The following is a 14,270-nucleotide window of genomic DNA, read 5'->3' as shown; positions in this document are numbered from 1 at the left end:
TTGTTGGTGTTAGTGATAGAAATGGCACCCCATTTTTGGTGTCAGAGGCTATAATAGTGTCTCATATTAGTGACCAAAAGGTCGGTTAATGCAGGCAAAGAGCCCCCCGGGCCACAGTTTGGAGACCCCTGGTTTAGAGCTTAGGTGAAAGGCTTAGTGTGGTAAAAGACTTCTTATAGGTAAATACATTTTTTAGAGCACAGTGGCTAAGTGGTTAGCACTTCTTCCTAGCAGCACTAGGGTCGTCTGTTCGAATCCCAACCAAAGCACTACCTGCCTGAGGTTGCATGTTCTCCCTGTGCCTGCGTGTGTTTCATCCAGGCACTCTGGCTTCCTCCCACACTCCAAAGACATGCTGGTAGGTTAATTGGTAGACATGTGCAATTAGTTTCAGTCCAGAAACAAATTTGGACAAATTTTTGGTTATACATCCGAATCTCCGAATGAAATAGTAACGAATTTCGTTGAAATCCGCTAAAATTTGTTTATTTTATTTGTTTTCTAACGAATTCCAACTTTTCAGAAAGATTAGAATTTGGATTGGTCAAAAAATGATCGACCGATTCTAATTCTGTGTGAAGAAACAGCTGGCTGTTCAGCAATGGGCCGGGAAGCTGGCCGCCTGCGTCCTTAACAGCCATGAGTCATCATCTGTCAGCGGGCTTCCCCACTGACAGATGAATGTAAAGGAAAGAATGCTGGCAATAGAAAAATGTTTAAAAAAAAAAAACGGCATAGGGCCCCCCCCCCGAGTCCATACCAGGTCCTTTGGAATTTACGGGAAACCCCACGCCAAAATGTAACAAAAAAAACGGTGTGGGTCCCTCCCAAAATCCATACCAGACCCTTATCCAGACCCTTAACAAGAGGGCCCCAGTACCCATACCCATTCACCAAAAGAGTGTCAAATAATGATAAAAACACAGTTTTTGACAAATCCTTTATTAAAAAAAAAAAAGTTGTGTCCCCCCGATGTAGATCCGTCATCCATCACGCCGCCTGTTGATCCAAAAATTTTTTTTTTAAAAATGCTCTTGCCGACACGGAGGGGCTATGCTTACTGCAGGCTCTTCCGTTTGACATTTCTTTTATAGGGTAGGGCACCTGTCTACATCATCTGGTGGAACCGTCCCTTCTGATGTCATGGACCCAGCATGCACTGGTCTGTGGCGTCAGAAGGGGCGGTGCCACCAGGTTACATAGACAGGTGGCCCTGCCCCTTCCCTATAAATGAACTGTCAAACAGAAGAGCCTGCAGTAGGCATAGCACCTCAGTTTCGACGAGAGCAATTTTTTTTTATGGGTGCGGTGGGATTGGCGACGGATCTACATCAGGGGACACTGCTTTTTATTTTTTAATAAAGGATTTGTTAAAAACGGTCTCTGTGTTTTTATTATTTTTTGATACTTTTTTGGTGAATGGGTATGGGTAGTATGTACCCGATACTCATTCACATAGGGGGGCTGGGATCTGGATGCCCACTTGTTAAAGGGGGCTCCCGGATTCCAATAAGCCCTCCACCCACAGACCCCGCAAACCACAGCCCAGGGTTGTCAGGAAGAGGCCCTTGTCTCCATTAACATAGGGACAAGGTGCTTTGATTCACCCCCCCATGTTGAAGGCATGTGGCCTGGTATGGTTCGGGGGGGGGGCGCTCGCTCGTCCCCCCCTTTTCTGACCTGCCGGGCTGCATGCCCAGATAAGGGTCTGGTATAGATTTCGGGGGGACTCCGCGCCGTTTTTTTGTTAAATTTTGGCATGGGGTTCCCCTTAAAATCCAAACCAAACCAGAAAGGGCCTGGTATGGACTGGGGGGGGGGGAACCTCACGTCATTTGTTTCTTTATGTTATTTTTTTTTAAATATCCAGGTGCCGGCAATTGTATCCGCTAATCAATTTAAATGTGATTTGACTCGTTTTTTTTCTTTAGAAATGTAATTTTTGCTGCAGCATGTGTTATACACGCTACAGATGCGCCACTTTGCAGACAGACTAAGGGGACCCCCAGGCACTATAGTTAAAGGAATTTCCCACTTTACGTGAAACAATAAAAATGAAAAATTCCTTTTACTATAGTGCCTGGGGGTCCCCTTAGTCTGCCTGGTAAAGTGGCGCTTCTGTACCGTGTATAGAATGCTGTTGGAAAGTTGAAGGTTGTCGTGTATAGAAGGTTGTCGGGGTCTGCGGGCGGGGGGCTTATCGGAATCTGGAAGCCCCTGCAAGTTTTTGACAAAAAGTTTAATATAAAAAAGTGTCCCCCGATGTAGATCCATCATCAACCACACTGCCCGACGCATCCCGAAAAAAAAAATCGCTTTCATCGACACAGATGCGCTATGTCTACTGCAGGCTCCTCCGTTTGACATCTTCTATAGGGTACGGTGGGGCTACCTGTCTACGTCACCTGGTGGCACTGCCCCTTCTGACGTCATGGACCCAGCATGCATTGGTCTGTGGTGTCAGAAGAGGGCGGTGCCACCAGGTGACATAGACAGGTGACCCCGCCTCTTACCTATAAAAGAACAGAGGAGCCTTTGTGTCGGCGAGCGCAATTTTTTTTGGGTGCGGCAGGCGGCGTGCTTGATGACGGATTTACATCGGGGGACACCGTTTTTTCTTTTTTTAATAAAGGATGTCAAAAACTGTCTCTGTGCTTTTATTATTTTTTGACACTTTTTTGATGAATAGGTACGGGTACTATGTACCCAATACCCATTCACATAGAGGGGGGGCGGGATCTGGGGGTTTCCAGATTGAGATAAGCCCCCGGCCCGCAGACCCCAACAACCACAGCCCAGGGTTGTCGGGTAGAGGACCTTGCTCCCAGAGGGCCCCAGAGCCCCCCCCAAAGCACCGACCCCCCCCCCATGTTGAAGGCCTGTGGCCTGGTATAGTTCAGGGGGGGGGCGCTCACTTGTCGTCGCCCCCTTTCCTGACCTGCATGTTCCGATAAGGGTCTGGTATAGATTTTTGCTTTGCTGGGGGTATTTTTCCCTTTTATTGGTTGACTTTTTTCAACCAGACTAACTATATACAAAGGCAGTAGGTGGAGCTCTTTGGAAGGGCTCACGAGGTGAGGCCTGTGGCATGGGAGAAACTGAGACCATGTGTTTGGGATAGTATGGTACACAGCAGCACCCCTCCCTCTCATTATCCTTGGACCAGTGATGAAGCAAACAAAAAAATGTCCTGATGAAGGGTCATTGGACACCTGAAGTGTGTTGGACTTCACATATTCTAATTCTGGGGCTTTTCTCTTTGCACAGCTAGTCTTTTCTTGAGTTAGGAGCCACCCTTGAGCCAACACTCATGCAAGAGCCACCTACGCTACTCAAGAATTGCCCGGCACATCCACTGTAATGTGAAATCCTGCGCCTAACAATCTACTAGCAATAAAAATCAAACAGGGAACTTAAAGGAGTTGTAGAGGCAGAAGATTTTTTATCTTAATCTTTTATATAATCCTATGCATTAAGTTAAAAAACCTTCTGTGTGTAGCAGCCCCCTGACACCCCCCCAAATACCTAACTACCTAACTGAGCTACTTCTCTCTGCAGCAATGTCCACGATCCCCTAAGCCATCCAGTACACTCCTTCTGATTGGCTTAGACAGAGCAGCAGTGCTATTGGCTCCCATGGCTGTCAATCAAAGTCAGTCAGCCAATAAGGGGAGGGGGGGGGCCCAGTCGGGGCTCTGTGTCTTAATGGACACAAGGAGCTCTGACTTGGCTTGGGTGACAACCTGTAGCAAGCTTCTGGCTGAGGGGCACTCAAAGGAGGTAGGGGCCAGGAGCAGCAAAGAGGGACCCGAGAAGAGGAGGATCGGGGCTGCTCTGTGCAAAACCAACTGCACAGAGGAGGTAAGTATAACATGTTTGTTATTTAACTACTTCAATACCAGGCACTTAGACACCTTCCTGCCCAAGCCAGTTTTCAGCTTTCAGCGCTGTTGCAATTTGAATGACAATTGCACGGTCATGCATCACTGTACCCAAACAAATTTTTTATCATTTTGTTCCCACAAATAGAGCTTTCTTTTGGTGGTATTTGATCACCTGTGCGATTTAAATAAAAAAATACCGAAAATTTTGAATTTCTTTGTTTCTGTTAAAATTTTTTGTAAATAAGTAAGTTTTCTCCTTCAACAATGGGCACTGATATGGCTGCACTGATAAGGCGGCACTGATGGGCACCGATGAGGTGACACCAATGAGGTGGCACTGACGCGCACTGATAGGCAGCACTGATAGGTACTTATGGGTGGCACTGATAGGTGGCACAGATGGGCACTGATAGGTGGCACTGATGGGTGGTATTGCTGGGCATTACTGATGTCATGTTACATAATGGTGCCAGTCAGTGCCCATTTGTGGGCACTGATTGGCACAGATTGGGCATTCATTTGCACATGTGGACATGTTGCCCCCTTCCCTGGTGGTCCTGGCGGCTTCCCTGGTGGTCTAGTGTGGGCATCCGTGGGGGGCTGCGCTGATAAACAATCAGCACAGACCCCCCCCTCTCAGGAGAGCCACTGATCGGCTCTCCTCTACTTGCGTCTATCAGACGCGAATGAGGAAAAGCCGATCAACGGCTCTTCCTGTTTACATGGTGATCAGCCGTGATTGGTGTGGCGGTGTGTCAGACTGTGCACCCCCACGGGCGCGCGGCAGCTGTTATCCTGAAGGACGTCATATGACTGAACCACCGCCCGGCCATCATTCTGCTATAGGCCGGGCGGGAAGTGGTTAAAAAAAGCGAGCCTTTATAATCACTTTAACACTTCCCCACTATTCAAAACAAAATAAAATGGCACACCAATAAAAAACAATATAATGTAAATTGATACTAACAAAGGTGGTGGGCATAGCGTAGATGGAACACATCACACCCGTGTACATGGTGGTATAGCGTTTTCTCTATGAGATCTTGAGGCTCATAACCAGTTAAATCAGCTACTCTGCAAAGAAAGAAAAAAAGACAAATGACTAATATTATTTTAGATGTCCTACCAATATAACTTTTATTGATCCAGCCACATCTGGACTTTCTGGATGCAAAGCACACATCCTGGAATGCACTTGTACAATAAACATAACTTTCATTTAGTATAAACTTTTGATATTCGGGTATGAAAGCCAAGCACTGATTGCATCTATTGGATGTGGTAAATTCAGGCAATTATTACTAATAGTAAAATAAATAAGGACAACTCTGCCAGCTGGAACTATGCAGGAATCATCAATTCCTAAGCACAGGAAACACCAGAATGTAGAGTATTTTGGCCTCATGGACACAGATGATATTAAAAATAAAAGAATGAAAACAGTATTGTAAAAATCCAAACCAGAACCACTTTGAAGGGAAAAAAAAATCAACATCCGAATTGCATTCATTTTTTTAAAATAAGGATTCTTGTTTAAATGGAAAGTGAAGCTAATGTAGCTTTAAATAGCACAGTAATACCTTCTAAGAATAGATATTCACATGTCTCAGTCCACCACATATCCCAAAAATAAGAGGGTTGTTCCCCGTTTCAGGACAGTGGGCGGAGCCATACAAATCATTGATTTATGCCCTATCAGTAATATGCACATCCAGAACCACTGGTGTAAAGTGGAACTCCAGCCAAATACTCTAGAACCATTTATTCCAAACTGCTTATAGCTTTTTGAAGCCTGGACATGCTGATGGAGCATACAACAATAATTTGCATGCACTGCCTACTGTCCTTGAATGATGAATAATACTTTTATTATTGGGAGATGTGAAAGAGACATGTGAATACCTTCCATTCTAAGAAGTCTTAAGGCTGGGTTCACACATATTATTATTATTTATTATTATTATTATTACTAATATACAGATTTTATATAGCACCAACAGTTTGCGCAGCTCCTAACAAAATAAAGGCAGCCATTACAATTACTATGACAATAAGAGGATTTTGCGCTTCAAATCTATCACCTAATCAATAAAAATCAAAATGACATATATGGAAAGCTATAACTTAGCTGTGCAAGAAAAATCTGTGAATAAATGAAAACAATCTACACAAAATAGTCCAAGTGAACTAATTATTGAATTCCCATCGTGTAGTGATATAGTTCATAATAGATGTGTCACATCAACTGGGATCAAATGTGGGGGGAGATAATGATGATAGTCTTCCTGTGGGGAGTGCCGATCTAACCAGGCTCTCAGAACTCTCACCTTAAGGGAAGCAAATTCAGGCATCAAAAGGTTTCTTTAATGATTGCTGTATGTGGTAGCGTATTAGTTGTCCAGGTTTAGCATCTGTGATGGCTGAATTTTCTTCTCAATAATGGATACCTATCAAAGAAAAAGGGGGGAGGGAGGGGATTGCCCTCCTAGGCTTCCCCAGCCCGGTGGGATGAAAGGGGGGGGGGGGAGAGAGAAGCCTCCAATAGTGTAGTATTTAAAATAAAAGTAATTTATTAGGTGCTATGAGTGGTCTCTTACATTTAAAATCATTTAAAACAGCATAAACAGCATGAAACTGAAGGAGCAGCGTCTGAGGCGCCTCCTTACTTGACTTCCGGTTACGTCTGCTCTCTTGCCACGCCCTACGCGTTACGTCACCGCTCGTGACTTTTTCTGGGGAAAGAGAGTTCTGAGAGCCTGGTTAGATCGGCACTCCCCACAGGAAGATTATCATCATTATCTCCCCCCACATTTGATCCCAGTTGATGTGACACATCTATTATGAACTATATCACTACACGATGGGAATTCAATAATTAGTTCACTTGGACTATTTTGTGTAGATTGTTTTCATTTATTCACAGATTTTTCTTGCACAGCTAAGTTATAGCTTTCCATATATGTCATTTTGATTTTTATTGATTAGGTGATAGATTTGAAGCGCAAAATCCTCTTATTGTCATAGTTTTGCAGAGTGTAATGTGAACACTTTTTTGATTTTGCTGCAGTCTATTTAGACATCATCACTATTTACTCACGTTGGCACTATTTATATTATTTAACTGTTGTTTTGTTGTCATCACACTCCTTATACTCACAACAGCGCGAAGGATATCGCTACATATATCTAGCCATTACGATTACATTACAATTTGGTACAAGAGGAATCAGAGGGCCCTGCTCAATAGAGCTTACAATCTAAAAAGGAAGGGTCAATTGATACAAAAGGTAATAGCTGTGGGGGGATGAGCTGATGGAGGAAGTAAAATATGCCGCCACGGTTTCAGTGCAAATCTTTTCACCGGTTCAGGTGCACATTTTTACCTGGAACCGCACCTGAACCGGACCCAAAGACGCACAGGACCCTTTTCAAAACTGCACTGTGGCCACCCCGCACATGTGTGAACCAGCTCCATTGAAAGACGGTAACATTCACATGTTACGCAAATTGGATGCGGTTGAAAATGCATCCAATTCGCATACAGTGATACATACATACGCATACATTTGGCCACCTGCTGATTGTGTAGGTTTGCCCACTGACAAAGAAATGATCAGTCTATAATTTTAATGATTGGTTTACTTTAACAGAGACAGAACAACAACAAAAATATCCTGAAAAATGCCTTTCAAAAAAGTTATAAACTGATTTTCATTTTAATGAGTGAAATAAGTATTACACAAATGTAACTTTCACAGTCATGTATTATTTGACATTTGTTCAAATCTTAAAGGTGGATTCCAGGTATGAATAATTTATACATAGTTACACTGGTCCATACCATACTGATGCCCTTGGAAGCTGTAAATCACTGAAGTAGACCCCCCCCCCTTCTCCAATTTGTCCAATCAGAGAACACTTTATATTCATTCAGTGAATGCAAAGCATTCTCTGAATGGCGCTCATGCCCTTGCTCAGAATGTATCAGGCCAGCCACTACACCCAGAAGCAAGTGGAGGTCACTGGTGTAGCTGTGTCTACTTCAGTGATTTCCAGCTTCTGGGGGCATTTGCTCAGTATGGTATATACTGTATATGGTTACATTGGTCCAAGCTGGACCAATGTAACGATATATTAAATATCCGTGAACAAATTGCACTCACTATCCTAATGTTATCAGGTATGTAAAGTGACAAATGAAAAAAGAGGTATGTGGCGCTAACTCAACAGATATAAATAATTGCAATGTTCAATTATAATCAATAAATCTATGCATGCAATACACAAGCTACAAGATAGCCTTTCAAAGACCGTGCTAAACTAAATAGTGAATAATAAAGTGCAGTAATCTTCAATACCCTTTGATGAAGTCACATGTTCAGTGACGCAACGCGTCAGTGAGGAGACGGATGTTGTCACTTCCGGTCTCAGCCAAGACCAGAAGTTCCTCTGTTAAGCTGTACCGAGTGTTTTTAACTGTAAGTCACCACTTGTTTTTTAAATAAAGTGTATTAAATGACTGCACTATGGAGCCCCCCTTCTTTATTGCATGTTAAACTGCATTGGATGGATTTATTATTTATATTTGAACATTGCAATTATTTATTTCTGTTGAGTTGAGTTGAGTCATTCTGTGTGAGAACACCTTCCATGTTGGCAGCTACTCTTTTATACTTCCTGGTGTAGTGAGGATTTGCGCATTAGTTACCCCCCTTTTTTTTAGGTATGTAAAGTGCGCACCCTGGTGCAAAACAGATCAAATGCAAAAATTCAAAATCCTTTAACACAAAGAAGTAAAAAGCGAGCCTAAAATGTTCAAATTCTATTGATTGCTAGTTGTTCCAGCCTTAGTAAACAAACAGCTTACCTGGAGTCCAGGAAAATGAGTTTGAGGTCCAGACTTGCTCTGAACATAAACATGTTACTGTGGAGTTTGATCTCTGTGATGGCACTCGGCGGTAAAGACTGACCCACGGCCACTAGCCCTACAATTTGATAGCAGGAGTCATATAAAGATATGTCCAGCATATACTGCCTTATTTTCAGATACCCACTGCAGTGAATGACCTGTCGTATAAAGATAAAACACATCACATATACACTAATCAAACCAAACAGGACACAGGTACTTATTACCAGGGTCTGGACCCAATACCGGGACTAATGTGTAAGTACTGGATGAAGGATAAGTGTATCTGCTGCCTATAACAAGTCCAATTCTAAAGATTTGAGCTGTTGACCATCTGTTACTATTCAGCTATCATACCGGGAAGATTAATTTGTTAATTAGCTAAAGCATACTGCATCATCATCACTTGTTCATTTTTTGGTAAAAAAACATGAATCTCAAACCACAAAAATGATCACATGAATATTTGATCCTTGAAGCATATCTAAACTAAAAAACAAAAACTGTATATGTTACAGCTCATCGTTCTTCTGATGTGATGGTTGCATTCGTTTTCTTTCTTTTTGTCCCCCCCCCCCCCCTTTTATTTTCACCTGGTCATCCTGACAGTCACACACCAAGTAACAACTCTCAATCACGGTATTGCATCTATTTGGGAAGTGGCATGGTCAATCTAGGCTGCTTATAGATAACTGGAAAAGCTGATAAGATTTGTTGATATTTAAATTCATTTCAGTGCAAAGAAAGTTATGAGAACACTGTAATTATATCAGGATCAAAGGGTATTTTTCTGTACTTGCAGAAAAGGGATTTGGCCTGATAAATGAAAAGCAATGTAGCTATCATATAGAAGGACTGGTAAGTTGCAATAAATTACATTTTTGATCTTGGGTTTAGATATACTTTAAGACACATGTGACTTCTGAATGGCGATAGTTCTGGGGATAAATGGGGTGGGTATTGAGCAGAACAGACATGGAGGCAAGGATAAAATAATTCATGAAAGTACCAATTCATGAGAAATAAAAGCTTGCCTTAATTGCATATGTAAGTTATATTTATTTAAATTCATTAAACTTTTTGAGAACATTTTTGCATAATTGTGGGTGAACATACACCAAGCATAGAATTTTGTTCAAATCAAAACTGCAGGTCAGAAGGAGGTCATCTGTAGATCAGGAAGTCAACTGCAGGACAGTAGGAGGTCAACTGCAGTACAGAAGGAGGGCAACTGAAGGTCAGAATACAGGCAACATAAGGTCAGAAGGAGGTCAACCTCAGGTAAGCAAGAGGTCAACTTCAGGAGGGAAGGAGGTCAACTGCAGCATAGGAGGTCAATTGAAGGTCAGAATAAGGGCAACTTTAGGACAAAAGGAAGTCAACTGCTAGTCAGAAGGAGGTCAGTTACAGGTGAGAAGAAGGTCAAGTGCAGGTCAGAAGGAGGTCATCTACAAGAGCAGTTAGTTAACTGCAGGACAGAAGGAGGTCAACTGCAGGACAGAATACAGGCAACATAAGGTCAAAAGGAGGTCAACTTCAGGTAAGCAAGAAGTCAAATTCAGGAGAGAAGGAGGTCAACTGCAGGAAAGGAGGTCAATTGAAAGTCAGAATAAGGGCAACTGAAGGTCAAAAGGAGGTCAACTTGAGCTAAGAAGGAGGTCAACTGCCAAAGAGAAGTCAACTTCAAGTCAAAAGAACTGCAGGTCAGAAGGAGGTTAGCTGCAGAGCAGGAGGCCAACAGCTGGAGAAAAGGAGGTCCACTTCAAGTCAGATACAGGCCAACTTCAGGTCAGAAGAAGGGCAACTTCTGGTCAGAATGAGGCCAACTGCAGGTCAAATTCACCTGTCAATGTACCTACTTTCAATTTATTAACAGCTATGAAGTATTAGAGCCTACACGATTGGATATGAAATTGAACCAATTGTTTAGATAGCCCACCTTGGTAAATCTAAATTGGATTGTACAGTCAGAATTAACACATAAAGCTAGCTGTAATGCAATAAACTCTCCATTACCTCACAGGAACCCATTCAGGCTGAGTTTTTAATCTCCATCAGTTGTCATTTTCCAGAACAGGATTGTTTTGATTGCTTGATGTGAGGCAACAGAGAAAGTGCCATTGACAACCAGTGAAAAAAAAACTCAACAGTGTCTCCACAATGATCAATATATTACCTTGTATCCACTACATGTCAGACCTGCGTTCCGTTTGGCCAACACACATTTCATCCGTAGAAAGAATGACCTCTCAATTTCACATTCTGAAAAATATGAATTTTGATGGTAGATTAGACTTTGTGCTGTAACAAGTACCTATAACTGTGCATTTTAAAGGATGGATATAATGGTTCAAATCAATGTAATTAAATTTTTTTAACTGTATTTATATATATATAATAATACCTGCACTGCACAATAAGAAACACCAACAGGTGCAGCCCATTAGTGTTTCATACAAGAGGAGGTGGCATCACTTGCAATATTTAGCAGTAACATTTATTAAAGCAGAACTCCATTCAACAATAACAAGATAAAAAAATAAATAGCCAATTGAAAGATAAACAAACACAACCAAATTTTGCTGCAATATTCGGCTTCGATCCAAAGATTTCCCTGCAGTACTTTTTCTTTTTTCTTTTTCAGGAGGGTTAGGGGGGACCTGAGAGCTTACATTCTAAAAGGTAAGAGCAAGCGATACAAAAGATAATAACTGTGTGGGGATGAGTGATTGAGAAAGTAAAATTTGAGTTGTTAGGTAGAGGGATAGGCTTTCCTGACACTACTGAAGGTTCACATCTGTGAGTATGCTTTTCATGTGTTTTATGGGTTTTTCACTTGTTTTTTAGATGTTTTAGAGGCATTTTCATGCTTCATGCTATTTTTTTCTTTTTTTGTAGAAGAATAATTGTTGAAACAAAACCCTACAAAAACGGCACTGAAAAATGCACCCAAAAAGTATGTATGCATTTTTTATGTGGCTCCACTGAAGTTTATGGACCCAAAATTGCATCTTCCAGCTTGAAAAAAGTCCTTGCACCTCTCCCAAAAACACATTGCAGGAAACTGCACAGATATGATAAGGACCCATAGGAAGCCATGTTAAATCTTTTGTCGCGCGTTCCTGTGCGTCTCAAAAACACGCTACAAATTGCACAGGTTTGAACCTAGTCTGAAGAAAAATGTTTTCAAGGCAGGCAGAGCAGAAAACGGTCAGAGAGGTGGAGAGTCCCAGAAGATGGGAGAGGCTTTGGAGAAGACCTAATTTCTATGATCCCAGGTCTGTGACTGGACAGTGAAAGGAGAAGCAGCAAAGTGGTGAGCTCATCTCTCTGTTACTCTGCTCTCTCTCTCTGTATGTAATAGATATATATATATATATATATATATATATATATATATATATTGCAGAAATTCAAGATACTGATCTTGATGTTAGATTTGTGGTTTTAAAGGAAGTATAGAGAAACAAGAGTTAGGGTCATAGAATATTTGCCATCATAAATAGGGAAGCATTTTGGATTAATATACTGTCCTCACTCCATCCAAGCAGACTTCATACAAAATTGTGATTTGTACTTGTACCTCAGAACACGCTGAGCTATGTCACTTGTGTGCTACCTGCTGTCCTCTTGAAATTTTTAGATACTCTGAATTCCGCTGATCACTCTGCATGAGTTTTCTTCTTGTTTCTATGGCTGCAGATACTCTTTGTGATAATGACTGTTCTCTGTTACATTATACTGGATGCTTAGTGATGATGACTTGTTCCCTTCACTCTGAGGAAAATGTAATGAGAGTTTGCACCTATGCACCTAGACACAAGAAGACTGGAACAATAGTTATCCCCTTAAACAGGAACTCCAGTCTGCTCACATAATTTGTAATCAAAACATCTTTGCCAATCTGAAGCTTCCCTCCAACCACTTTGCATATTAATTCATATATACTGTGATTCTGTACTTGACAAATATGCTGCAGAAATCTCCCTCCACTGAGTCTGGCTGCAACCATTTTAATTGTGGGCAGCTGAAGCTGTTGCCTGTTCACTTCCTGGATTTACACAGACAGAGGCACACCTCCAGCCCTGTCATAAGCCTAGGCATTTTACCAGACAAGAAAAAAGAAAGTGGGCTGTATAAGGTATTATTTACTGGCAGAAAAAAAATGTTTTACGATCCAAAGTTAAAAACAACAAGGAAAGTTGAAAAAATGACTGAAGGTCCGCTTTAATAAGGACCAGCCTCATTTTGGATTTTAGGTCTTTACATGTTTAAAACAGTTTTTTTTTTTGTTGCTAGAAAATTACTTAGAACCCCCAAACATTATATATGTTTTTTTTCCGAACACCCTAGAGAATAAAATGGCGGTCGTTACAATACTTTTTTTTGCACCGTATTTGTGCAGCGGTCTTAAAAGCGCACATTTTTTGGAAAAAAATCACTTTGTTGAATAAAAAAATAAGACAACAGTAAAGTCAACCCAATGTTTTTTATATTGTGAAAGATAATGTTAGGCCAAGTAAATTGATACCCAACATATCAAGCTTCAAAATTGCGCCCGCTTGTGGAATGGCGTCAAACTTTTACCCTCAAAAATCTCAATAGGCGACGTTTAAAAAATTCTGCAGGTTTTGCATTACAGAGGGGGTCTAGGGCTAGAATTATTGCTCTCCCTCTACCGGTCCTGGCGATACCTCACATGTGTGGTTTGACCACCGTTTTCATATGAGGGTGCTACTCGCGTATGCGTTCGCTTCTGCGCGCGAGCTTGTTGGGACGGGGGGGGTTTAAATTTTTTTTATTTTTTTTTATTATTTATTTTACATTATTTTATTTATTTTTACACAGTTTTTTTTAAAAAAAATGTGTCACTTTTATTCCTATTACAACAAATGTAATAACCCTTGTAGTAGAAAAAAAGCATGACAGGACCTCTTAAATATGAGATCTGGGGTCAAAAAGACCTCAGATCTCATATTTACACTAAAATGCATTAAAAAAAAAAAGTCATTTAAAAAAATGACATTGAAAAAAATATGCCTTTAAGAGGTGTGGGCGGAAGGGACGTTTTGACGTCGCTTCCGCCCAGCAGTGTCATGGAGACGAGTGGGCGCCATCTTAGCCTCACTCATCTCCAGGCACAGCACAGAGCAGGACGCGATCACCTCCACCGCTACCGACGGCTCCGGTAAGCGCCGGAGGGCACCGGACCGTGGCGGGAGGGGGGGGCCCCTCTCCCGCCACCGATAGAAGTGATCTTGCGGCAAATCCGCCGCAGGGACCACTTTTATTAGAAAGCTGACCGCCGCACAAAAACGGGGATACTGGGGTTATGGCAGCTAGCTCTGCCATGACAACAATATCCGCAGACAAAATTTGGACGAACATCGGCGTGCGGCAGTTGGCAAGTGGTTAAAGAGGAAGTAAACTCTCCCACTCTGATGCTGCTTTTCATTTAGTCCATTTTAATAAGTAAT

At 41.8% G+C, this 14,270-nt stretch overlaps 1 protein-coding gene across 1 annotated transcript in view; it reads right to left on the bottom strand.

The window, feature by feature from the left end:
* SIM2 (SIM bHLH transcription factor 2) overlaps positions 1 to 14,270 on the bottom strand; it is a 192,008-nt gene that overhangs the window by 20,228 nt on the left and 157,510 nt on the right. Inside the window, exons 5-7 of the mRNA XM_073618063.1 lie at positions 10,970 to 11,055; positions 8,752 to 8,951; positions 4,852 to 4,958 (exon numbers count right to left, since the gene is read on the bottom strand). Of these exons, the coding sequence (XP_073474164.1) occupies positions 4,852 to 4,958; positions 8,752 to 8,951; positions 10,970 to 11,055 (393 nt within the window). The remainder of the gene's footprint in view (positions 1 to 4,851; positions 4,959 to 8,751; positions 8,952 to 10,969; positions 11,056 to 14,270) is intronic.

Source organism: Aquarana catesbeiana, linkage group LG02 (assembly GCF_042186555.1).
Source record: "Aquarana catesbeiana isolate 2022-GZ linkage group LG02, ASM4218655v1, whole genome shotgun sequence".
NCBI lineage: Eukaryota > Metazoa > Chordata > Amphibia > Anura > Ranidae > Aquarana > Aquarana catesbeiana.
The sequence above is the reverse complement of the archived record's forward strand: the minus strand, read 5'-3'. Positions and strand labels throughout refer to the sequence as shown.